The sequence below is a fragment of the Elephas maximus genome, chromosome 20, assembly GCF_024166365.1.
Source record: "Elephas maximus indicus isolate mEleMax1 chromosome 20, mEleMax1 primary haplotype, whole genome shotgun sequence".
Lineage (NCBI taxonomy): Eukaryota > Metazoa > Chordata > Mammalia > Proboscidea > Elephantidae > Elephas > Elephas maximus.
In genome coordinates, this window is record NC_064838.1 from 46,658,550 (window position 1) to 46,682,101 (window position 23,552).

Below are 23,552 nucleotides of genomic sequence, written 5' to 3' on the forward strand. Positions count from 1 at the left end.
GTGACACCCTTGGGTCCTCAGGGGACACAGGGTGCTGGTCAGGTTAGCTCTGCTCTGGTGTTATTACAGAGCTTGCACGATGTTATCTGACCCCAGAGTTCAGTGTCACCGAGAAGATTGGCTCTTCTGCTTCAGACCTCTGTGTGGACCTGCTGTGTTCTTAAATCACACCCTGATAGCTCAAACCCCCCTCCCTACACCTGCAGCTGCTCAAGGTTGCTGGCAGAGTAAACCCAAGTAAAGGAGGTGACAGTCACATCTACCACCTAGCTCTGTGCACTTCTTGAATGTATTTTTGCTCTTTTCTTGTTATGGGCTCTGGGGCTGGTTTAATGTTGTTTTACTCTGTCCTTTGTTGTTGAAAATACATACGCAGAACATACACGCCAATTCAACAGTTCCAACGTGTACAGTTCAGTGACTGATTACCTTCTTCAAGTTGTGCAACCATTCTCACCCTCCTTTTTCTTCCTGTATTAATACAAACTCACTGCCCCCAAGTTCCCTATCTGATCTTCCCAGTTGTTATTGTCAGTTTGATTCTGTACAGATGATAGTTCTTTAAAAGAGCACCATGCTCAAGGCAGACATTCTTTACTAATTAAGGTAAGCTTTTGTTCGCTTTAAAGAAGACTTCAGGGGATATTTTTGGTTTAAGGTTTAAATATCATCTCAGGACAATAGTTTCAGGGTTTATCCAGCCTCCATGGTGCCACAAAGTCTGGATTCTAGAAGAATTTAAAATTCTGTTCCATGTTTGCCCCCCTCCCTCTTGATCAGGATTCTTCTATGTAATTTTTAATCAAAATGGCCTTATTCTGTCTTCCCTGTTTCCAGCAGTGTGTATTTAGCATAGAATCAGTACATGTGCCCCGCCCCTTTCTGTGCTTGCCTTTGCTGTTTTTTCCTCTTCCGTTTCTAAAATGATTTGTGTTGGATTTGGGGGTTGACCTTGGTTGGACAAAATAAAGACTTTGTTACCAAAGAGCCTTGTCACACAGTGTGGTACTAATTTCACTTTTTTAAAAAAATAATTTTTGATTTCTTACGTTGGTGCCCCTGCTGGGTGGGATGTGTAAGATATCGGTTACTGCTGTGTCGTAGGAAAGACTCGGGCAGCTCCACTGCTGTCCCCACCAGAGCCTACCTGGGGAGACTCAGATCTCCCTGGGGTTGGGTCTGGGCATTCTGAGCATGGGTAGACTGCCATTATCATAGAATCCTGTTCTAATGCTCTCTTCTCCCTGTCCCTCTTTCTCTGCCCTTTTTCCTGCAAGGTTCTGCCACCCTTCACCACTGGCAGCAACTGGCCCAGCCTCACCTCGGGGGCATCCTGGACCCCCGGCCTGGTGTGGTCACCAAGGGCTTCCGGACACTGGACGTCGACCTGGATGAAGTGTACTGCCTTAACGACTTTGAAGAAGATGACACAGGTGACCATATTTCCCTCCCGGGCCTAGCTACCTCCACGCCAGTTCAGCACCCAGAGACCTCAGGTGAGAGGTCCCGAGCACGTGTGACTGTCTCAGGCAGCAGAAGTTACCCGAGCCGGCCTCAGGCTTTCCCCGAGGAGATGCAGGAGCCGCCAGCGGTCACGGAGAAGGAGGAGGAGGAGGAGGAGGAGGAGGAGGGGTCTGGTGAGGGCACCGCGATAAGTCCTGTAAACCTGGCACCTTCACTGGATGCAGAGTTCTGGGCCATCCTCACCTCTGTCCCGGGCACCATCCGTAGTGGCTCTTTGTCTGTAGCTTCCGCTCGTCTGTGTGGGTGATGACCCAAACATGGCCCATTGTCCAGTTTTGTGTTTAATACAGAGTCTGATACCTCCTTCTTAGAGCAAATGGGTGTAGCTTCCAGCCCATATTGGACGTGTGTGACCCAACAGGGCTCTCAGTTGGAGCAGGAAAGGCTGCTAAAAAGAAGTGGGTTATTGGGACCCTGAGACCGGTGGTGCCTCTCTCCCTGTGTCTAAGGGGCAGATTCTTGAGAACCTGGTGGTTTCCCAACTAGGCTGAGCTGAGTCGGCAGTTGTAGGGGAATTACCACTTCTGGGTCATCCAGCAGGTGAATGAGAATGTTACCTAAACGCTACATTAAAACAGGAAGAAGTACAGAAAGTATTCAGGATTTCAGGTAACACCTGACGAGCTTTTTCACTTTCTTAACATCAATGAAAGTGTATGTGTGTATGTATGTGTGTATATATATATGTACACACATACACACACATATGTATTTCTTTCCAGCTTCCATGTGTGTTCAAAGTGGAGTTTTAAAAAAGCCTTTTAGCAATCTTCCTTAACCAAACAAACCCTAAGAGAATGTCATTAACCTCTTCTGGCTCCAGAGAAAAAGGACTCTAGATGAATCTAGAAAGGAGCTCTGGCTAATTGATCACCCCCACCCCCACCCCCACCGAGGAAGCACTAAGGAAATAACCATGCATTTGCAGCATTCTCCATATCCCAGTGGTGGTAAAGGTGTTGTGCTCAAGGCCCCTGAGATCACTGAGGCACGAGGTTACTATTTCCCCTATAGTACGCTTAACCCCAAACTTCCTGGACCTCCTGGCTCCATGTGCCGAGAAAACAAGGAAGCTCTTATGGGATAAGGGGAGAGACCCAGAAAAAAAGTGGAATTGACCCAATGTTGTCATCTTCATGACATTCTGCAGTCACCAAGTTTGAAGAGAGGACATTCACCTTTGTGCCTTGTGATTGTCATTTGTGAGGGCCACGGCACTCCCCATAAAATACAAGGCAAGAAAGAGCTGAGTTTCTTAGCGGGGCCTCCCTTTCCTCTGGCCAAGTTCAGACAGCTCTGGTCCAGGGGGTTTATTCAGGACCAGATGTTCTTTTGTCTTTGAGATAAACTTTAGAAGTGGAGCTCAGTGAAAACGGTTTGTTTAGCACGTAGGGTGGCTTTTTGTATTTTGTTTTCTTGTAGCAATTATTTTATCAGCTTGAGCTTGTAAGGGAATGAAATCATTCAGAATTTAGTATCTTTGCACTTAAGAAAGGGAAACCAGCTGTGGTCGTGCTCCATCCCTTTGTTGTCAACATCAGTACCCCTCTGGAAGGCAGGCAGTGGTACGTGAACCTTGGAGTCTGGCTGATCTTTGCTGCTGCGGCTGAAGGGATGGATGTCATGTCTAGTGTGAGGACTCCCTGCAGCCTCGAGGGTGAAAGAGGATCCTGGAAGTTTAAAGAGGCACCATTAGCTGCGCCTTTGAGAAGTTGTACTGTAGGAGCAAAGCTTCTCAAGTGAGCAGAGTACTTCTCTCCGGGCAGGAGGAGAGGGGACCAGTTAATGAGGACTAAAGTCATAACTACTTTTCTTACCCTAAACAAAGACACATTTATTGCTCCTCCCCTCCTTAATCAAACCTGCCACAAATTCCACCCAGCAGTTTTATAGGAGAGGCATTCAGATTTACAATGGAAACTGTAGAGGGCTCAGATTGGACCTGCGTGATCAAAGCGGAATTATATAGGTTGCTGAAGGTAATTTAGGAAAGGTCTGAGCTATTTGGATGAGAGTTCTTTTTTGAGCTTGTTTACTGGGTAAGACTTGTCTTTAAAAGTTCATTGCAGAAGGGAAGGGCGGGCCCAAGGATTTGGCTTGTTTTTTTTTTCCTTTATGGGGAAAGTCAAGACTCTTTTGATTCTTGGAATGTAAGAAGCGTATCACTCTCTAAATAAATCATCCTGGAGGTCCCAAGCACCTTGTATAATTGTGAGAGTCCCAGGCGGATGTCCTCTGGCTTGGGATTTGTACCCAGGCTGGTGCAGCCAGTCCCTGCCTTGGTCTGCTTTTTCATTGCCAAACAGCCAGGCCCGGGAGAAACTTTGGAGACAGAGGTGATTCACATTTTTTTCTTGCAACTGGTGTGAAGTGGAAATCAGAGAGACTCATATGTTAGCCATTTTTGTCTGGAGAAAAAATTTTGAGCACTGAAAAATTTATTAACATGTTTCATGTACTATCGAAAGCATCATTTGCTGGTTTTTAAAACTCCATGTCTTAAGAAGGATGATCCCATGCTATTGTATTGTAAATAATTTAGATGATTAAAGTGGATTGCTTAAAACAATTTTTAGATTATAGTTTTACTTTGTTTCAGTGACGTGTTATATTTTAATTCATATGTTATAGAAAGTTCACTTGATCAGAAGTCATCATCCTGTACCCTCAGTTTTCAGTATTCTGTGTTTTAGGTATTTATGTTGTTACCATGAGCCTATACATGGTAGAGGGCTCAGATGAGAACTTGAAAGCCTCACAGTTAAGTCAGTAGGTGGCTGGTTGGAGAGACAGTTGAATTGGGTGCCTTGATCCTTAAAGGTGAGAAAGAGGTGGGATTAAAGCAACCAAGATAAAATAAATTGAAGATTTATTTTAATACTCACACATGTGGAGACCATTGTATTTGAGGACAATACCTAAAACAGGCTTCTGTGAATCATGGCGTCTTATCTGGCAGTGGTCCTACAGTACAGCTATATCACAGTTGGGGCTAAGATGGTAAAGTCAGTGTTGAAGACAAAATCATATTTGGTCAAAATTGCCCTTGAAAATCCCTAAGTCTCCAGTGTGTGGGCCCTTAGAACCAAAAGCCAAGAATTAGCTTCTTTCTAGCTTCCTTATTTGATAAATAGGTCCAAGTTCTCTTCAGGAGCAGTTACTGAGTGAGGGAAGGGAAGAGAACAGTTTGTGGTGGAAAGGAGCCAGATGGAAGGTGCCAGAAGCCAAGTGTTACCCAAGCTTTGTCTCAGGGCAGGGGCAGTTCAATTGAAACCATACCAGCCCTTATCTAGTTGTGCTTTTAGTCCCACAGTGGAGGCAGGAACCTGGATAGGCTCGGGAGGGAAAGTTGGCCTAGGGGCCTAATGGGTCTATAAGCCAACAACTCACACACTCAGTTCAAAACCCTTGGGTATGGGGAAGTTCCTTCTCATTGTATCCACCAGTAGAGGTGGTGGCCAACTCCCACTCCAGTGCGAACACTTTTCAAACCAGCCCTAGGTCTAGAGCAGTTATAGAAGACTGTGGTCGTAATCCACAGACTGGATGGTCTGCTCAAGCCCACCTGTATTAGGAGGGGCTCAGGAAGCCCTAGGAGCCCTGGTGGCACGGTGGTTAAGTCTTTGGTTGGCAGTTCGAATCTACCATCTGCTCCTTGGAAACCCTATGGGGCAGTTCTACTCTGTTCTGTAGGGTCACTATGAGCCAGAATGGCAACAGGCTAAGGAAGCCCTTAGACACCCTGGCGGTCCAATGGTTAAGCCCATCCAGCAGGTCCACAGGAGAAAGACATGGCGATCTACTTCTGTGAATATTACCACCAAGAAAACCCTATGAGGCAGTTCTGCTCTGTCACATGGGTTCGCTATGAGTTGAAATCAATTCGATGACATCAAACAACAACAAAGAAGTCCTTACTCTGTTGTATCAGAGTATGTACATTGTACACCAGAGTAAATAAAACAGGCCAACTGCAAGCTGGAAGTGGGAAAATGAACAAAGCGGGGAGCATCAGCTCCTCTAAAACAAACGGCCTAGAGTTGACGAATTCTGCTTTGAATTTCCAGAATGAAGCTCGCTTATTAAAAATAATTTTTCTTCGATAATCTTGCCCCTGAAAACCCTAGGAGGGTCCTCCCATGTTCCTCCAGGATTCCTGAGGAGTGGGCGTCTGCAGGGACAGGTTGGGGCTTGACACTTTGCTGACGTGGGGAGCCCTAAGGGGGTGGGTGGGTAAGCACAAACGTGGATCGCTTTGAGGCCTTAATTATAAGTGGTATTACTGCACTCAGTGCCTAGGGAAGCCCAGGAGAAGTGCCCCCTTGAACTGGTGTCAGAAGCACTAACGGGGAAAGGTCTCGCCACCAGCTGAGCCAGGCCAACTCTCACCCCTGGTGGCGTCCACCTGGAAGGAAGGTCAGGAGCACAGAGCACATTGGGTCCAGCTTTGTGGGTGTCCAAAGGATCCAAACAGACTTTCGCGTTTGCCCTTTTGACATTTTAACAGCATCGTAAAAAAAATTTGTTTTTTCACTTTCTCTAAAAGCTACCCTAGAGGGCACTTAAGGGGATTTCTGGCCCTCTCTACATGAATACTGTAAAATTGGCCATCTCTTAAATTACATACTTTTTATATGAGACAGAGAAGACCACTTAGTATAGTGGGAAGAGTAGACTTAATTTTGCAGGAAAGCAAACTAAATCGTACAGAAACCAGAAAAAGACCTTGCACCATGGTTCAAAATCTCTGGCGGAAACCTCCTCAGTGCCTGCCAGCTGGTGTCTGCATCGCCAGGAGACTCAGGGAGGCCCTAAAGAGATGTAGGACCAGACTGAGGCTGTGTTGAGGAAGGTGCTTAAGAAGCAGAGAAAAATGGTTACTAGGCCATGTTAAGCTTGGAACTAAGGGCTTAAAAGATGTTATCTTTTATTTGTACAACACTCAGTCGTTTAAAATTACTTTTATCTTACTTTTATTGAACAGAAAAAAGCTATACTACTGTATCTGAAATTATTCTTGATGGCCCCTGCCCAGAAGAAAACACTTTTTAAAGCCTTCCTTAATCTCAAACCACAGTGTTTATATTAATGATGAAGCGTGGAGCAAGCAGTTAAAGGTTTTATGTACCTTTTCCCACACTAACTCACTTAGAACTCCTTCAGAAAAATTCATGAGCAGGGTTGTATGATGAAATGACAGAAAAAGTCTACTTAAAGTATTTTTCTATGCCCTGATATTTTAACGTCTTTTAGGAAGAACTCTAAAGCATTGTTTGTTGCCCTTTTTTTTTTTAAGGAAAGGGAGCTATTTCTTAAGTAGTTGACAGGCAAAGAAGCACCTTCCCTTTTTTTCCCTTCATGTGATTGATTCTTGAGCAAAAGGCAGCAAAGTCATCAGAAGCTGAGCATGTTCAAAAACAAACTCATATATTGGGGTCCCTGGGTGGTACAGATGGTTAATGTACTTGGCCATTAACTGAAAGGTTGGAGGTTCGAGTCCAACCAGAGATGCCTTGGAAGAAAGGCCTGATGATCTAATTCTGAAATATAAGCCATTGAAAACCCTATGAAGCATGCTTCTACTTTGACACACGTGGGGTCACCAAGAGTCATCTTAGCGCTTGGTCCAGGCCACTACTTTAAGCTGGCTTCATAACAGCTTTTACTTTCTGCAGGTTTGTTTTTGCTGGATAGAAAAGACTTTTCCGTGGTGCTACTGTTGATCTGGTGGCAGCTCCTGGAATTACCGGGAGGGGAGAAAGTATGTGTGTGTGTGTATGTATGTGTTGGTTGGTTGGTTGGTTAATGAGTTTACAGAGATTGCAAAGCAGAACCAAATTGTATAACAACAGCTTCGTGAGTTAAGAAAAGGGAACAAAGGTTCAGGGGCATTTCATTCATTTTACACAAGGGTCTAAAGTCGGCCCCTTCCCATGAGGAGCAGCAAAAAGAATATGGAAGGCTCTTAGTGGGTCTCAAAGACAGGTCCCGTTCCAAAACTTTGAGATGTATTTGTGAAAAAAAAATTTTTTTTGACATTTTAAGACATCACCTGTTGTTGGGTGCCATCAACTTGATCCCAACTCATAGTGACCCTGTGTGGCAGAATAGAACTGCTCCATAGGGTTTTCTGGGCTGTAATCTTTACAGAAGCAGATCATCAGGTCTGTCTCCCACAGACCCACTGGGTGAATTCAAACTGCCAACCTTTTGGTTAATAGTTGAGCGCTTAACCATTGCACCACCGGGGCTCCTGGGGAGTTATTTCAGTGAGTAAAATAACAGCTTGAGTATGTGGCCTGGCTAATGTTTCCCTACCCTCAGATCACTGTGAGGCAGCCTTCAGTATGTGTATGTCACACCTTTGCCTAGAAACATCCAGGCATCGTCGTACACTTGGACATCTCTGTGTGGGCTCAGGCAAGGGCCCTTCAAGGACACAGAGTCTCTGATGGCTTTTAGAGAGAGAAAAGCTGCTCTTCTCCCAGCACGCTGCCAGACTGCCCTTCCCCATGGATGGGGAAGGAAAGCACTGTTAGGACTGAATCAAATGCATGAGCAGGTGTGCAGAGATCTTATTACATGAGTGGCCAGACCGACAGAGTCCCGGTCATCCTTCACGACTCCCAGGGAGCCTCTGGGGCCCACCCTCATGCCACACCTTTATCCGTGTGCCTTTCTTCTTCTCTGGCTTGGAACGTTGGGCCTTGGGGAAGCACTGGGCTTTCCTGCCCCAGCTGGCCTGAGCGTTCTGCAGAGCAGCAACCATCGCAGCCTATAGCACCTTTGCAGATAATCCCCAGTGCAGCCTGCAGGGGCACCCAGGGAGGAAGCCCCAACTGTGCTTGGGACCACCCCAAGTCCCCAGAGGAGCACAGCCAGCACCATTTACCAAGGGCACCTCCTCCAGGCAGAAAGCACACTGAGGTCTGTTCAGAGAGCAGATGAGCAGGACTACTTTCATGCTTTGGCACACCTTCATGCAGCTACCTGAAGGGTGTGTGTATTCTCAGGACCAAAAGTCAGCACCCTGACCACCTGTGGTTCACCAACATAGGTGATCTTGACCAGTCAAGCATTAATCAAGTTTAAAGATTATCTTTGACGGATTAGGACTTTGTACCAGTGTCAGAACCTGGGGGAGGAAGAAGAGCTAAAAATAATCTAGAGTCAGTTGTCCTCTTAAAATGCAAATTCATCCGTCAATAAAATGCTTGATGATTGCACTTGTCACTGCCAGTGCTCTGGCCTGTTTAAGACCTGCCTGTTTCCTCACAACGCCCTGAAGCCCTGCAGTCAGGTTGAGAAAAAAAAAAAAGAATTTCAGTAGTAAGTTGGAGCGTGAGGTCCCAGAAACCCTGTCCTTTGAGCCCCCAAAGTGAGCCGCACAGGATGAACCCACCACACGTCATCTGCAAAGAAGGTGTGCTTCAGGTCAGGCAAGGCCCAGGTGTGTGGTATGCTCTGGAGAACATCATTCCTTTCCTCTCCTCACCCCTAGCCTCCGACTCCCTGCCACAGAAAATGTTTTACGTGCCTCTTTTTTTGTAGAAATTGCTCCCTTACTGCCCCCAGGGCTGTAGAGCGGCCTGTCGCTGCTCTGACAAGCGCAAGGAGCCCGTGCCGAACCCGGCCTGGGGCACACTCACTGTCTCTATGTTGTGTCTCAAGGAAGGGAGGCCCTGCAGCGGCCCGGAAGTCAGTGTTGACGCGCGGAGAGCTCGAGGCCCAGGCGTCCCCATGGTATTTTGGAAGGACCCAATCTCTGGCTTTGACCCTTGTTGATCTATCTTGACCTTCTGAAGTGATCCAGTGCTTCTGGGGAATGATGACTTCTGAATTTTTAGCAGCCTTTCCTATCCCCAAACCCATTTGTCTAAGATGGGTTTTGTTTCTGCTAATACAGTTCCATCTTTAAAACATCCATCTTAATACTGTCTGTTGCGATTGAAGGCCTTAATGTGGAATGGGGTGGAGGAGGACGTTATTAACATTTGTGACTATTTGGGATGATTTGCTGTTTTGACCATGTGTTGAAATGGGGGTACGCATCTAATTTCAAAGCCAGCTTTGCTTTGTTTGACTTTTAATGTTTTCTCTCTTTCACCTGTTTTGACTGCCTTTTTCCCCTCTCCCTCCCAAATAACCCCTCATGCCTGTTATTTGGGATGCTTCTGTCAGACGTTTTGTTGCTTTTGTTTCTAGACCTTATTGTAGTGAGAGAATCGTGATTGTTTGGTTGCCTTCTCTTCATAGCTTAGTCCATTTTTGTTTTGCTTGCAGCTATTTCTCAGTTGTCTGAGTTCCTAAACCATCGCATTTATTGGTTGAGAAACAAAGATTCATAAAGGCTAATTTTTGTGTTTCATTTTTTCCCCTCCTGCTTAGCCTAAAGCTCCCTGTGGTTCAGAGTGTGCTCTTGTGGCAGTGGTGCTGGCTGATATGCGTGGCAGTGGTGCTGGCTGATATGCCAGGTGCCGTGGGAGCCTCCTGATACCCAGGGCTGTGTCATCCCATCATACCTGGGGCAAACCCATCTCACGTTGCTCCTCTCGCCACCATCACCATTTTTGTGCACTGGCTCGTCCTGCCTGCCTTTAATTTGTGTGTCTTGAACATTTTTTGTTCCATTTGGTTCCTGGTTTTCTTTTAAGACACAGTCAAGTGTGCGTGGATCTGTAGGTTTGGAGCACCAATCCATTCTGTTTGTTTTCATTTTTCTCAAATCCAAGAGAAAACTTGCCATAAAGAGCTAGAAGATTCTAGCTCAGAAGCCTTTTGAATCTTCAGAGCGCTCACAGCCTCTGATAGCCGAATCCATTTTCTCCCAGGAGGTCTCTGGGGGCTGAGCTGCAGCAGGGCCAGGGGGCTGGGTGGGTGGGGAGGGAGATTACCCAAGTGCTTCATTGTGCATGCTATTGGGAGAAGTGTCTTTTTAAATTTTTTTTTATGCTTGAGTTATGAACGAGGAGGACCTCTGCAATCATGATGTCTCCCGTGGCTCTATCACTGTCCCCTCGCCAGCGTTCTGATGCATGCTGCTTACACTTTTGTGATTGACTTAGCTCCAGACCGTCATCTTCAGCGGCCTCAACAACAACGCCTTAAAGCTTTAAAAGGAAGTAAATTGGGGACGATGTGTTGCCATCTCGTTTTCATTAGAAATCAGGCATCCTAGACATGGCAAGAGAACAGCACGGGGGACCGTGTGACACCCTGTTTCAGACCAGACTCGATCTTGGCGCCTTAGTGTCCCTGAGCGCCCTTAACTCCGGCGCTGCTATCATGTTGTTGTTGGGCCAGCTGAGTTTCCCATCTCTCACCGTGATGACCGCAGATAGGCAGTAGTGGAACCAGCCTCCCCAAGCCCCTTTTTTTATATAAGCAGAAAAGGGAGCCGCGTGACCTTGCCCTGTGTCGAGGGTGCCCTCCCCGCCTTGTGCCTCTTCCTGTCCCCCAGGCAGAGCTTGCCCATGACCAGAAATGTAAAGCAACAAAAGAAGAAAGCAGATCCTGACCTCTGAGGAGGGAAACCAAATTTACCCACAAGAGCCCATTAGCCCCCCAAGCTGGATCCACTACTGGCCCAAGAATGCTGATGGGGGCCCTGTCTGGATTGGGACGGAAGCTGGAATTCGCTGCTCTGCAGTCCAGCGCTCAGAAGTGTGGTTATTTTTGAGGGACCACCTTCTGTCCAGAACATTTGCGTTTCACCTTCCTCGCCCAGATCCAGTCAACAAGGTAGCTCCTCGCTTCTTGCATCTGTCGAGGGCTGTGCTGGATCCTTCCCTTCCTCGTGGGTTAACTTGGATGCGAGGAATGTGTTTTGTTCCCCCCAATGTAGCACACCACCCTGGGAAGTGCATGTCACAGACCAACTCCACCTTCACCTTCACCACCTGCCGCATCCTGCATCCTTCAGATGAGCTCACGCGGGTCACACCAAGGTAAGGTCCCTGGGCCCCCGGGTGGGCAGGGGTAGGGTGAGGTCGGGGCACTCTGTGCAAGGCTGACTGTCGAGGAAAGCTGAAGTAGAGCGATTCCTCGAGCTAGCTGTCGAGGAAAGCTGAAGTAGAGCAATTCCTCGAGCTAGCTTAAGCATCTCGTAAGCTTTTGTAGTCAGCTATTCTGGGTCCCATTTCCTTTTGAAAGGAAGCCCCCATTGATTCAGATCTAGCTCGGATAGACCCGGGCCTCTCGAGTTCCCCTTTTAGTTGGCCATGGAATCGATTCTTAGGCCCATCAACAAACTGAAGCTAACCCTGACACAGGCCCTAAGGGCAAAGCTATTGGGTTTTTGCCCCATTTGCCAATAAAGCATGGAATTCTTTCATGGGGTGGAGTTACTGAGTCCTGTGCAAGCCGCATGATTCTAGAATAGACTCCAGGAACCCTGTACCACAGCCAGATGATAGTGACCAAAATGGTAAAGCACCAAGACTGTGCCATGCACCCAGCATGGCCTGTTCCTGGTACGTCCAAAAAGCAGTAGAAGTTGGCACCGTCTGGTGAGAGAACTTGGTGGCAGGGAGTGGTCTTCCTGGCTTGATTTTAGGGTTTCCACAGCTTTCAGCGGGAGTCCCTGGATAGTGCAAACGCATAATACACTTGGCTGTCACCCAAAAAGTTGGTGGTTGGAGTCTATCCAGAGGTGTCTCGGAAGAAAGCATGGTGATCTACTTCCAAAAAATGAGCCATTGAAAACCCTATGGAGCACAGTTCTACTCTGACACACATGGGGTCACCAGGAGTCGGACTCGACTCCACGGCCTCTGGTACCGGTACAGCTTCGAGCAAAAGGGAAAATGGTCTCCCCATCATGCTGGAGTGACCCACTCCACTGTTTTCTCTATGGTGAAGTCAAGCAAGACGCTGGTGTGGATGGAAGGGGAACCAAAGGGAGGGAGGCGAGAAAGGCCAGCTTGCAGGTAGCAGCCTCCCTGAGGAGCACCTTAAACTATGAATGATTCTCCGCAGGTCATGTGAGGAGGACGACGAAGCAGCCATATGCCCCGTTGTGCTGAAAGGAGATGTAGGGCAGAGAGTCTGAGCCCCCAGGCGGGGCAGGGGGTGAGCACACGGCCGGCAGGGCTGCCCTGGCAGGGTCCCCTGGAAGATGCTGTGTGTGCACGTGTGGCCACTAACCTGAGAATTGGGCATGGATGTGTCCCTGTGGTTGTGTCTGGCTAACGTGGCCACCTAACCCTTCTAATGCCCAGGCAAGAGAGTGTCAGCACTAATCCAGGCCTAGCCCCAGTTCTCACTGGACGGGGTCTCTGAGTTTTAGCCTTGTCGTCTCTGCCTCCATTCCCGCCTCTTGAGAACCTGGCTTCCCCATCCTGTGGCTTTACATTTGGAAGAGGTCGTTTTTATAAACATGGAGAGAAATCTTCCCCTGTGGGAGGCTGGTGCCTTTGGTGCCCAGGTGTGCTCCCCCACTCAAGCCACACCCTCCAGATCGCACTGGCACGTCTTCATCTCTGAGCCCACCCAGGTGTGTCAGGGACCAAGAAAGCCTTGGAAGTCAGTAGCAAGAGAAAGCCGCTTTGCCTGAGTTAGAAAGAAAGGCAATCTGAAACAAAACCGAAAATCTCCCTAGCAATGGCCATTTTAACAAATTTTTAGTTTGAAGTCCAGAACTTTCTTGTCCTCGATTGCTTATACGTCCATATTTGTAGGATTCCCCCGCGCCTTTTGAAAATCCACATTTTAAACTTGGGGATCTGCCGTGGTTGCTGAACCCATGTTTCTCTGAGCGTTCCTGCCCCACAGCATGCCCATCCTGAGCTTGTGTAACACGGGCCTGTTGTGTGGGCCCCACCCTGTGCCGGCCACTAGCAGTGAGGTCCCCGGAGTATGGAGCCAAATGGCGTATCCAGCTTGTCCTCTGCTCTGGAGGTCATCCCAGGTACCTGCTCCTGGTGCCCTCCAGGGTGGGTCCTATTCCTTCCCTCTCCCCCAAGTTAATGCTTTGTCTAAGGTATCTGGCCCTCCTCTTGCCAGGCTAGGGGGACAGAGGTCTGCCTCCCTGGGCTCCCAGGACCACTCAGCTGACCTGCTCCCTGGGGCACCTGCAGCTCTGGCTGAATTCTTAAGCAGGCACCAGGGCTGGTTCGGTGAGGCTGTTAAGGCCTGTGCCTCGTTATCCCTTGGTTACCATCCAGAAGCAGCGCAGGGTTCTGGCCTGTCTGGCCTCACCCAGCCCTGCAGCAGCTGTGTAGAAGAGAGCCTTCCCTGTGTTTGCAGCAGACAACAGTGCCTTTTCCCTTGCTGCCACCTCTGTTATACTTTTCTCCCTTCACTGCTACAGCCCAGCTTCTGGAACATAGTGTGTCCTCAGTCACTTTGACACAGTGGACGAACGGATGTCTCTCCTTCCCTGTAGTTGCTCAGGGTTCGCACGTCCAGGGGCCTTTTTCTAGGTAGCTCTGTAGATGTAGATCTGATAACACAACACAGGGCCCCATCTGATCCCATAGCTTCGCTCATGGAAATGAATTTCACTGCCACGGCGTGCAGAGAAGGAGCACTGTATTAGAAGTCAGGAGGCTGGGTAGACCTCTGACTTGCTGTGCACCCTAAAGTCTCAGTCCCCCATCATCTGAGGGCACTCCACCTGGGCTGTCCCACCTGTTTGGCCGCTCCTAGGGTAAACTCTTACATCTTATAGTCCTGGTTAATGCCTTGCCTCAGTGAAGTGATAATTAGGAAGGAACACTAGGCTCTGAGTGAATTTGGTAGGAAAAGAAAGTCTTGGGTGTCACCCAGACTAGGGTTCAAATCCAGGGTTGTCTACTTGATCGCTGGGTGTGATGTGGAGTAAGCCCCCAAGCCTCAGTTTCCTCATCTACAAAGGGAACAGTTATACCCCCCCACTAGAGTCATGCAAAGGGGAGCATGTGCAGCTTCCTGTTAACTTCGGCCATGTCCCCGTTTAAAGGAACCCAAGTTGGTGCTCTGTGGGTGAGAGGAAGGAGCAGGCATAGGAAGAGGCATCTGGGGGCCCGTGACTGGGGGAGTCGGCTTGTTGTGTCCCCAGCCTGCCTGAACCCCCTGCAGGAGACTGACCACTGAACCTTTTTCTGGTGCTTGTGAGCATTTGCTCATGAATGACGCATCACCTTTTCCTTCCAGCCTTAACTCAGCCCCGACTCCAGCTTGTGGCAGTGCCAGCCACTTGAAGTCCACGCCGGTGGCCACGCCGTGCACATCCCGGAGACTGAGTCTGGCTGAGTCCTTCACCAACACCCGCGAGTCCACCACCACAATGAGCACATCACTCGGGCTGGTGTGGCTGCTGAAGGAACGGGGTATCTCGGCAGCCGTGTATGACCCCCAGAGCTGGGACCGGGCCGGCCGGGGCTCCCTTCTGTACTCGTACACCCCCAGGATGGCTGTGATCCCCTCCACCCCTCCGAACTCGCCTATGCAGACACCCATGTCTTCCCCACCCTCCTTTGAGTTCAAGTGCACAAGCCCACCCTATGACAACTTCCTGGCTTCCAAACCCGCCAGCTCCATCCTGAGGGAAGTGAGGGAAAAGAAGAACGTCCGGAGCAGCGAGAGCCAGACAGATGTGTCTGTCTCCAACCTCAACCTCGTGGACAAGGTCAGGAGGTTTGGCGTGGCCAAAGTGGTGAACTCGGGACGAGCCCACATCCCCACCTTGACTGAGGACCAGGGGCCTCTGCTCTGCGGGCCCCCAGGGCCAGCACAGGCCCTGGTCCCTGGAAGCCTAGTACCTGAGGGCCTGCCGCTTGGGTGCCCGACCGTCACCAGTGCCATCGGTGGACTGCAGCTCAACAGTGGCATCCGACGGAACCGTAGCTTCCCCACCATGGTGGGGTCCAGCATGCAGATGAAAGCCCCCGTGACTCTCACCTCAGGCATCTTGATGGGTGCTAAGCTCCCCAAACAAACCAGCTTGCGGTGAGGATGGGAGGGCTGTTCCCCTAGAAGAGACCCACGTTCTCCCATCTCGTTCCCTTCCTCCCTCTTCCCCCCCTGCGGTGTGTTCTCCCCCCTTCCCTTGTCTGTTCGCCCCCTCCTGAGCTTGACAAATCAACCTTGTGCCTAATGGGGAAGAGCGTCACCTTGTCAAGTGTGTACATAGGACCGGGAGTCCTGGTGTCTGCCCTGAGCTCTCTCTGGGTCACTCGGCACTCTCCTTACTCTCCTGGGGACCTCACCTGTGCTCACCTGGGGAAAGGTGGGTATCTTTATTTCTTCTTTCCTTCTGAGAAGCACTGGAGCTACCAAGTGCATTCTTATCCTATGGATAGGAAACCAGTGGGTTCCCTGGCTGGCCAACCAAAGCGGAGGCCTGTGGTGTGGACCACGAGCTGTCATCACATGGCACAGATCGTAAGGCGTCTGCCACCTGGGTGTCACCCAGGACGCCCCATCCACCCTATGAGAGCATTAGGCTGCCACAGGCAGCCCTGGGTGCTGATAGGCTCCTGATTGGAGAGCTCTTCTCTCTTTTACGGGTGGCCCAGCTTCTCCAGAGACCTCCGCCACTCTGCCTCAGTGGACGGCCGTTTCTTTTTCGAGGTGTGACTTTTTCCTTTCCTGCCTTCAACTTGAAGTCCTATGTTTTGTAATCAGCTGTCAGGCCAAACGTCTGACCTGAAAGAGAATGTATTTCCACGCCTGCTGCTCCGTCCGGCAGCCCTCCCTCCGTGTTCCGTGTGGTCCATTTTTAGTTTTCCTTTTTTTTTATATGCAGGGAAGTAATGGTACCGGCTGGGAAGTCGCAGCATCTGTTCTGTGTGGTCCTCTGGCACCAAAATGTAAATTTCAAACACACCCAGCTGCTAAGGAGATAGCAGCTTGTATCTGGGCCCAGTGTCACAACCAGATAGATTGAACCAGACCCAAGACAGCTGTAACAATAAGATGAAAGGGGAAAGGGAGTGGGGGAAAGTTGGTCGAAGAAACTTGTCAGCTGTAAAAGCAAAGGGGAAAAACCACAACCAGGACTACCAGTAATAAACCGGATGGAGGAAGAGGCAAGTCTTCTGGGATTCCGCCGGTTCCTGTCCTTACCAGGAAAAGCCAGGCCGGTAAACAGGCCTTTGCTTGCCCAGTCTCCTGCTACAGGCATTCAGTGCCCATGCGCTTTGCCGCCTTGTTTCAGGACAGGGCATGGCCCACCAAGGCTGTTTGCTTCCCCCCACAGCCCTTTCTCTCTTCCTGCCATGTTTTATCCTTAGGAAAAAATAGAGGTGCCGGTGAAAAGAACCACACACGAACAAGGGAGCCTGGCCCTGTTGCTGTCACTGACCAAGTTATGAACGTTTATTTATTATTTGTGTGTGCCTGTGTTTGAAATACTCTCTCTCCTTTCCCAGCTCCAGTCACAGTGTCTCTGTGGCATCTCGATCCAAGCAGATCATGTATTTATTATACTCTGAGGACTACCATATTTTATGCAAATAGCGTGCGCCTTCTACATTCATTTGTCAACCGAGTCCTCCACCCGTGAGGTATTTTTATAAGCACCGCTATGCCTTTTTTTTTTTTTTTTTTTACACTTTGCTGTAAAGAAATTAGCATAGCGTGCTTAGGAAATGCCTCTCGGGGAGGCGCCAGTTGGCAAACAAATGTAAAACGTGCATGTTATTTGTGTAAAAATGCAGTACACTGTACATCATGGTGTTTTGTGTCATTTGTTCCAGACGTTTATGGAAAGATAACATCATATAAATGAAATTGTCATCTTGACCCACTCCCCTTCCCCCAGTAAAATGTATGTACCCTTAAACTGAGTGAGTGTAACCTTATATCCACCAAGGATGCTTTTGAGAAGGACCCCAGGAGCGAGCTTCCGTCCCACGATTTCAGACTATTTATTCTTTCTGAACACGAGAGTGTTGGTTGATTATGTTCTCAACTCTCCTCGCTGTTGTACGTGTGCACTCACAGCAAGTAACTTATATGTTTTTATTTTAATGTATTTTAAAGCCGTAGTTAGAATAACAAAGGAATACAAGAAACATGGACTGAGTGGACCACTTCATGTATTCAGAAAGAGGAGCCACCCTCCCTCACAAAGGAAGTACCAGTATAAAAATCGACAATTTGGAGGTTGCAGTATTTAGTCTAGTACATAAATAAATGATAAACATCATACAACCACTACCAAAAAAGTGTGTTGTAACGCATCAAAAATCAACAATAAAATTTTATTTGCTAATGGATATCAATAAAATAAATTCAAATGATGGAGCCACACTGGTATTCTGATTTATATTTTTATTTTTTCACTAAGGAGAGGATCTCTTTATGTAAGACTTAGGTGTTACCAGAGTGCCATAATGAAAAATCCTCGTATATGTGTGATTTTCCACGTATGTGAGTCTATCTGTGGGGTAAATTCCAGATAGAAATTGCCAAATTGTCCTCCATAGGGTTATGGTAAACCAAAAAAAAAAAAAAAATGCCATCAAGTTGATTCTGACTCATGGCAACTCCATATGTTACAGGGTAGAACTGAGATCTAAACTCTTTTCTTGGCTGTAATATTTATAGAAGCAGTTTGCCAGGCCTTTCTTCCACTGTCCACCACTCATCCGTCAGTTCATCGTACTGTGGTGGCCTTCGTGTTGCTGTGATGCTAGAAGCTATGCCTCTGGTATTTCAAATACCAGCAGGGTCACCCATGTGGACAGGTTTCAGTGGCGCTTCCAGACTAAGACTAGGAGAAAGGACCTGACCATCTACTTCTGAGAGAATTGGCCAGTGAAAACCTTACGAATAGCAGCAGAACACTGTCTGACATAATGCCGGAAGATGAGCCTCTCAGGTTGGAAGGCACTCAAAATACGACTGGGGAAGAGCTGCCTCCTCAAAGTAGAGTCAATCTTAATGATGTGGATGGAGTCAAGCCTTTGGGCCCTTCATTTGCTGATATAGCACGACTCAAAATGAGAACAGCAGCAAACATCTTCCACAGTGCCCTGGGTGGGTTCAAACCACCAACCTCTCAGTTAGTAGCCGAGCACAAACTGCACTGCCCAGGGACCTTTTAGAGTTATGGCAAGAGACATTTAAAAGCCCAGGACAGTGGAGGGCCACCAGAGGGGGGATTCTGAGACAGACAAAAGGATCAAATAAAATTTAGTCGGCCACTTCAGTATTTGGGAACAGTGACATCAGGCAAGCAAACACTCCAGTGGGTGGTAGCATCATGAATTTTAAAACAGGTGCTACCATTTGGTAGTCATATGATCTTGGACAAGCCACTTCTTGGAGTCCTCCATTTTTTTTTTTAACCTGTAAAATGGCAACAGAAATACACTTTAGGGTTAATTCGTTAAGTATATGTATTTTGAGCACCTATTTTTTTTACTTTGTGCCTAGCATTGTGCTAGGTCCTGGGAATATGGTGATAAACAGGTGAGCAGTTCTTACTCTCATGGAGTGTATGATCTACTGAGAGGAGAAAGAACACCAAACATGGCAGCATAACAAGGGTTAGGCAGCATAATAAGACAGGGTTATGGAGGGAGTGGGTAGCTCCTTTGGACTGAGCAGTGTCTTAGTTATGCAGTGCTGCAGTAACAGAAATAACCACAAGTGGGTGGCTTTAATAAATTTATTTTCTCACAGTTTAGGAGGCTAGAAGTCTGATTTCAAGGCACCGGCTCTAGGAGAAGGCCTTCTCTGTTGTCTCTGGGGAACGTCCTTGTTCCTTGGTTCCTTGGTGATCTTCATGTGGCATGGTACCTGTCTTGCCTCATCTCTGTTTACTTCTATATGCCTGATCTGCTGTTTTTTATATCTGAAAGGTGATTGGCTTAGCATACACCTGACACTGATATGGACTCTTAACAAAGAAAACCCATTCCCAATGAGATTATAACCACAGGTATAGGGATTAAGATTTACAACATTATTTTGGGGGGGCACAATTCGATCTGTAAGAGGCAGTCAGGGAAGGCCTCTCTGAGGAGGTGAGATTTGAGTCAACCAATTGAGAAACGGCAGAAGAGCCTTTAGGGCAGAGAGAAAAGCTGGTGCAAACGCCCCAAGGTGGGGAAGCATTTGGTGTGTTTGAGGAGCAGAGAGAAGGCTGGTGTGGGTGAGTGGCGGTGGGAGAAGGAGAGCTCAATTGTGGCAGAGAAACCATGGTGCTCACCAGATGGCCCATTGGATGGATCCTCGTGTTGCCCAGCCACTTTGCAATTTGACAGGTCACATGGTTAGTTCTGGCCAAGTGGTCAGTGAGCAGAGACAAATCCATGCACGACTCTCTGTGCTCTTCACCCTGTGTGTTAAAAATTCCCTGAAACCCTCTGTGGAAATGGTGGTGTCATGAGTTGGTGGAGCCTCTATCCTAGGTCTCTGGGTAACGTGTGGACCAGAACTCTCTACCAACCCACATTTGACATGTTACCTGAAGGAGACTGGTTCTTATTAAACCAGTGAGATTTGGGGGTAGTTTATTAACACAGCATAGCATCACCTATCCTGACTAACACAAGATAGGAGAAGTCAGATAAATGGGGGGAACCAATCAGAGAGAGCTTTCTAAGCCCTGGTGGCATAGTGGTTAAGTGCTCAATCGCTAACTGAAAGGTTGGCAGTTTGAACCCAACAGCCCCTCTGTGGAAGAAAGATGAGGCAGTCTGTTTCCATAAGGATTTACAGCCTTAGAAACCCTGTGGGGCAGTTCTACTCTGTCCTATAGGGTTGCTATGAGTCGGAATCGACTCGATGGCGGTAGATTTTAAATCTAAGTGTAATGGGAAGCACTTGAGTGGGGGCTTTAAACAAGGGAGTAACCTGACCTGATTGATATTTTTAAAATCACTGATGGCTGGGTGGAAAATGCGTTGTAGGAAAGTAAGAGTGAACACGGAAACCTGTTAGGAGGCTACGCTGAAGTCCAAGCAAGAGACAATAATGGCTTGAATTAAGCTGTTGTCTTTGGGAAATGAGAGAAGAGGATGGATTTGAGATGTGTCTTGGAGATGGAGCCAAGAGATCTTGCTGATGGGTTGGATGGTGGCAGGGAGCGGGGGACAGTGAGAAAACAGAGAATCATGGGAAATTCCTGGATTTTTGACCTAAGAACTGGATAGATGATTTACTGGCTGTGGAAGCACAAAAAGTAACAATGTGTTTCGGACATTAGAATGTGTGCGACTGAGAGGCCAGTTGTCAGTAGGATATCTATAATTTATCATCATGCTAGGACACAATGAAAAGGGTGCTGGGACCACAGTCATAAACCGGGGCTGTCCAGCAAGTGAAAACCACATGGTCATTCTGCCAGTAGTGTGTCATGGCCTCCACTCTTGACCAGTGCTGATGGATGAAATAGGGAGCGACTTCTGAATCATGCGGGCACCTTCTGTCTTAGTCTTGGTTCTCTAGAAGAGCGAAACTAATGAAGCGCATATAGATATATATACAGAGAAATTTACTTCAGGGAAATGGCTCACACACAGTGAGGATTGGCAAGACCAAATCTGTAGGTCAGAGGACAGGCTGACAACCACACAGTTGCAGGCACTGTTGAGCCCAAAACCTGCAGGTCAGGCAAGAGGCTGGAGGCTTTTGCTGGCTTACATCCTAAGAACTGGAGATCAGGTGCTGAGAAGATTGCAGAGGAGAGAGAGAGAGAGAGAGATCTTTGCAGGAACATCCTTTTATATACTGGATGCAGGCCACACCCCCCAAGGAAACTCCCCTTCCAACGTATTGGCTGCACACATCAGATCACAAAATGGAAAGTGATTACATAGTGTCTGCCAAACTACTGAGGATCATAGCATAGCCAAGTTGACACATAACATTAACTGTCACTTCTTCTATAGCTCCTGGGCTCCATGGACGGCACTGTCCTTGTGCCAGCAGAGAAATGATATGAATTCTCTCATTCATGCCTTCATACCCATACCAGCAATTAAAAAACAACAACAACCCTGTCCTTCAGTTCTGGTTTCTTTCCCCTACACTTACATTAAGATACCATGTGTAAAGTGAGGTGGTTCATTTTTAAGAACCCAATTTTTAATAAATGTACCTTTATGGAGCCAACTTTTATTTTGCAGAGGTTATTTGCCAATGATTGCAGTTGTAGTCATCACTATGTTTGCTGCTTGACTTCTGGACCTCGGAGACATCCCACTGAAGGAAAGTGTCACTAGGTCCTTTGCTGGGCACAGAACCCTCCAGGCTCTAAGCCTATACATCTTTTATGTCCTGGAAGTACAGTTGCCCACCTGGGAGCTCATCTTGCATGTCTCTCAGCATCTCAAACTGATATATCCAGGAAAGGATTAAGATAAAGTGATATAACGTCTGCCAGTCACTTTCAAATGTTTCTGGGAAGAGCAAAGAATGAGAATTTGTTTTAAAAGGAATATGTGGAAAAACGGGATTGTTTTAGTCATCTAGTGTTGCTATAACAGAAATACCACAAGTGGATGGCTTTAACAAAGAGAAATTTATTTTCTCACAGTCGAGTAGGCTAGAAGTCCAAGTTCAGGGTTTCAGCTCCAGGGGAAGACTTCCTCTTTCTGTCGGCTCTGGAGGAAAGTCCTTGTCATCAGTCTTCCTTGGTCTGGGAGCATCTCAGTGCAGGAACCCCAGGTCCAAAGAACATGCTCTGCTCCCAGCTCTGCTTTCTTGGTGATATGAGGCCCCATGTCTCTGCTCACTTTTCTCTTTTATATCTCAAAAGAGATTGGCATAAGATGCTACCTAATCTTGTAGACCTCATCAATATAATTACTGCTAATCCATCTTATTACATCATAGTGATAGGATTTACACCATATAGGAAAATCACATAAAAGTGGTGGACAATCACACAATACTGGGACTCATGCCCCAGTTAAGCTGACATATTTTGGGAGGACACAATTCAATCCATAACAGGGATTGATCTCAAAAGGTGGGATGAACCCTAACAATAGAGTATGTGTCTTATAAACGATAAAAGTAAATGCATTCCTGTCTTCTGGGATGTAGGAGACATGTTCGAGGTGGTCTGGTTTTTCCTCCCGTTCTGTTAGGAATGTGCTCACTATATCCCAAGTTCTTCCTCCAGCCCCGGGAGCTCAACCTGAAGACATCATGGCCTAAAGGGAAGTTGTCGAAGAGTTAGCCCAGGGGGCTAGAAAACAAAGATGTCAAATTCTTCATTTTTAATTTTGGAGAATGAAAAACCGGGTATAACCTTTGGTATAAAACCAAAGGATTTGGAATAAAAGCCTACTGAGGTACTGTTTCTCTTTTTACTGCTCACCCTTCTCTGCTTCTCCCACCCCCAAATACACATCATGACCCAGCCAGATCAAGCTGGCGAAGGAAAGGAGGGAGTTGGAGATCAGACACAGGACTGCCTCTGCCTTTCCCACTAATGGCCCAAGCACAGGGTCACAGGAAGTGCCCTGGATGAGTCTGGAGACCCAAGAACAGACGAGCTAGCTTCCCACGGTGGCCTGGGGAAGTGGGTCGTGGCTGAGCCCAGCCAAGCCCTCACTCCCATGACAGGGCCAGGGCACCCAGCAGTGAGGGTGGAGCTCAGCAGAGTGTTCCCCCAGAAGTGCCTGGGGACTCATTCCAAACGTTGCCTGGGAGAATCAGGAGGGCAGGCGTGCGGTGCCAAGGCGGTCTTGCAACAGGGGGAAGAAAGTGGACGTGTGCCGCCCCCACAGTGCTAATGAGTGCAGGCACTCAGAACAGAGATACCACCTGGGAGAAGTTGGTGGAAGTGGAAAATTATTCTGAACTAATGGAATTAATTAGGAGCTCATAAGATTTAGAAAAAAATAAAATTTGTGTACACCTGAGCTCATGACTCAAACACATCCTATCTACCAGGTTTGTCATTTTCAATTCTTTTATAAGCAACATTTCTGACAGCATGTCATACATACAGCCTTGGCCACTTCTTCCAGGCATTCGACAAAAATTATTTTCTGTGGCCACTAGAGGGCGCTTGGAGACGAAGAAAACTGCCCTGAGTATCCCATGGTAAGATCAGGTGGGCTTGCTTTTCTTTCTCCTGG

At 47.7% G+C, this 23,552-nt stretch overlaps 1 protein-coding gene across 12 annotated transcripts in view; it reads left to right on the forward strand.

The window, feature by feature from the left end:
- Positions 1-17,545, forward strand: part of TRAK1 (trafficking kinesin protein 1) — a 230,128-nt gene extending 212,583 nt beyond the window's left edge. For 6 of the 12 annotated variants that reach the window (XM_049862211.1, XM_049862204.1, XM_049862214.1 and 3 more), the window contains 3 exons: positions 1,278-1,637; positions 11,369-11,471; positions 14,659-17,545. In XM_049862211.1, coding sequence (XP_049718168.1) covers positions 1,278-1,637; positions 11,369-11,471; positions 14,659-15,457 — 1,262 coding nt within the window. In that variant the 3' untranslated portion in view covers positions 15,458-17,545. The other 6 variants (XM_049862205.1, XM_049862212.1, XM_049862206.1 and 3 more) reach the window with 4 other exon arrangements.
- The last annotated feature ends 6,007 nt before the right edge of the window (positions 17,546-23,552 follow it).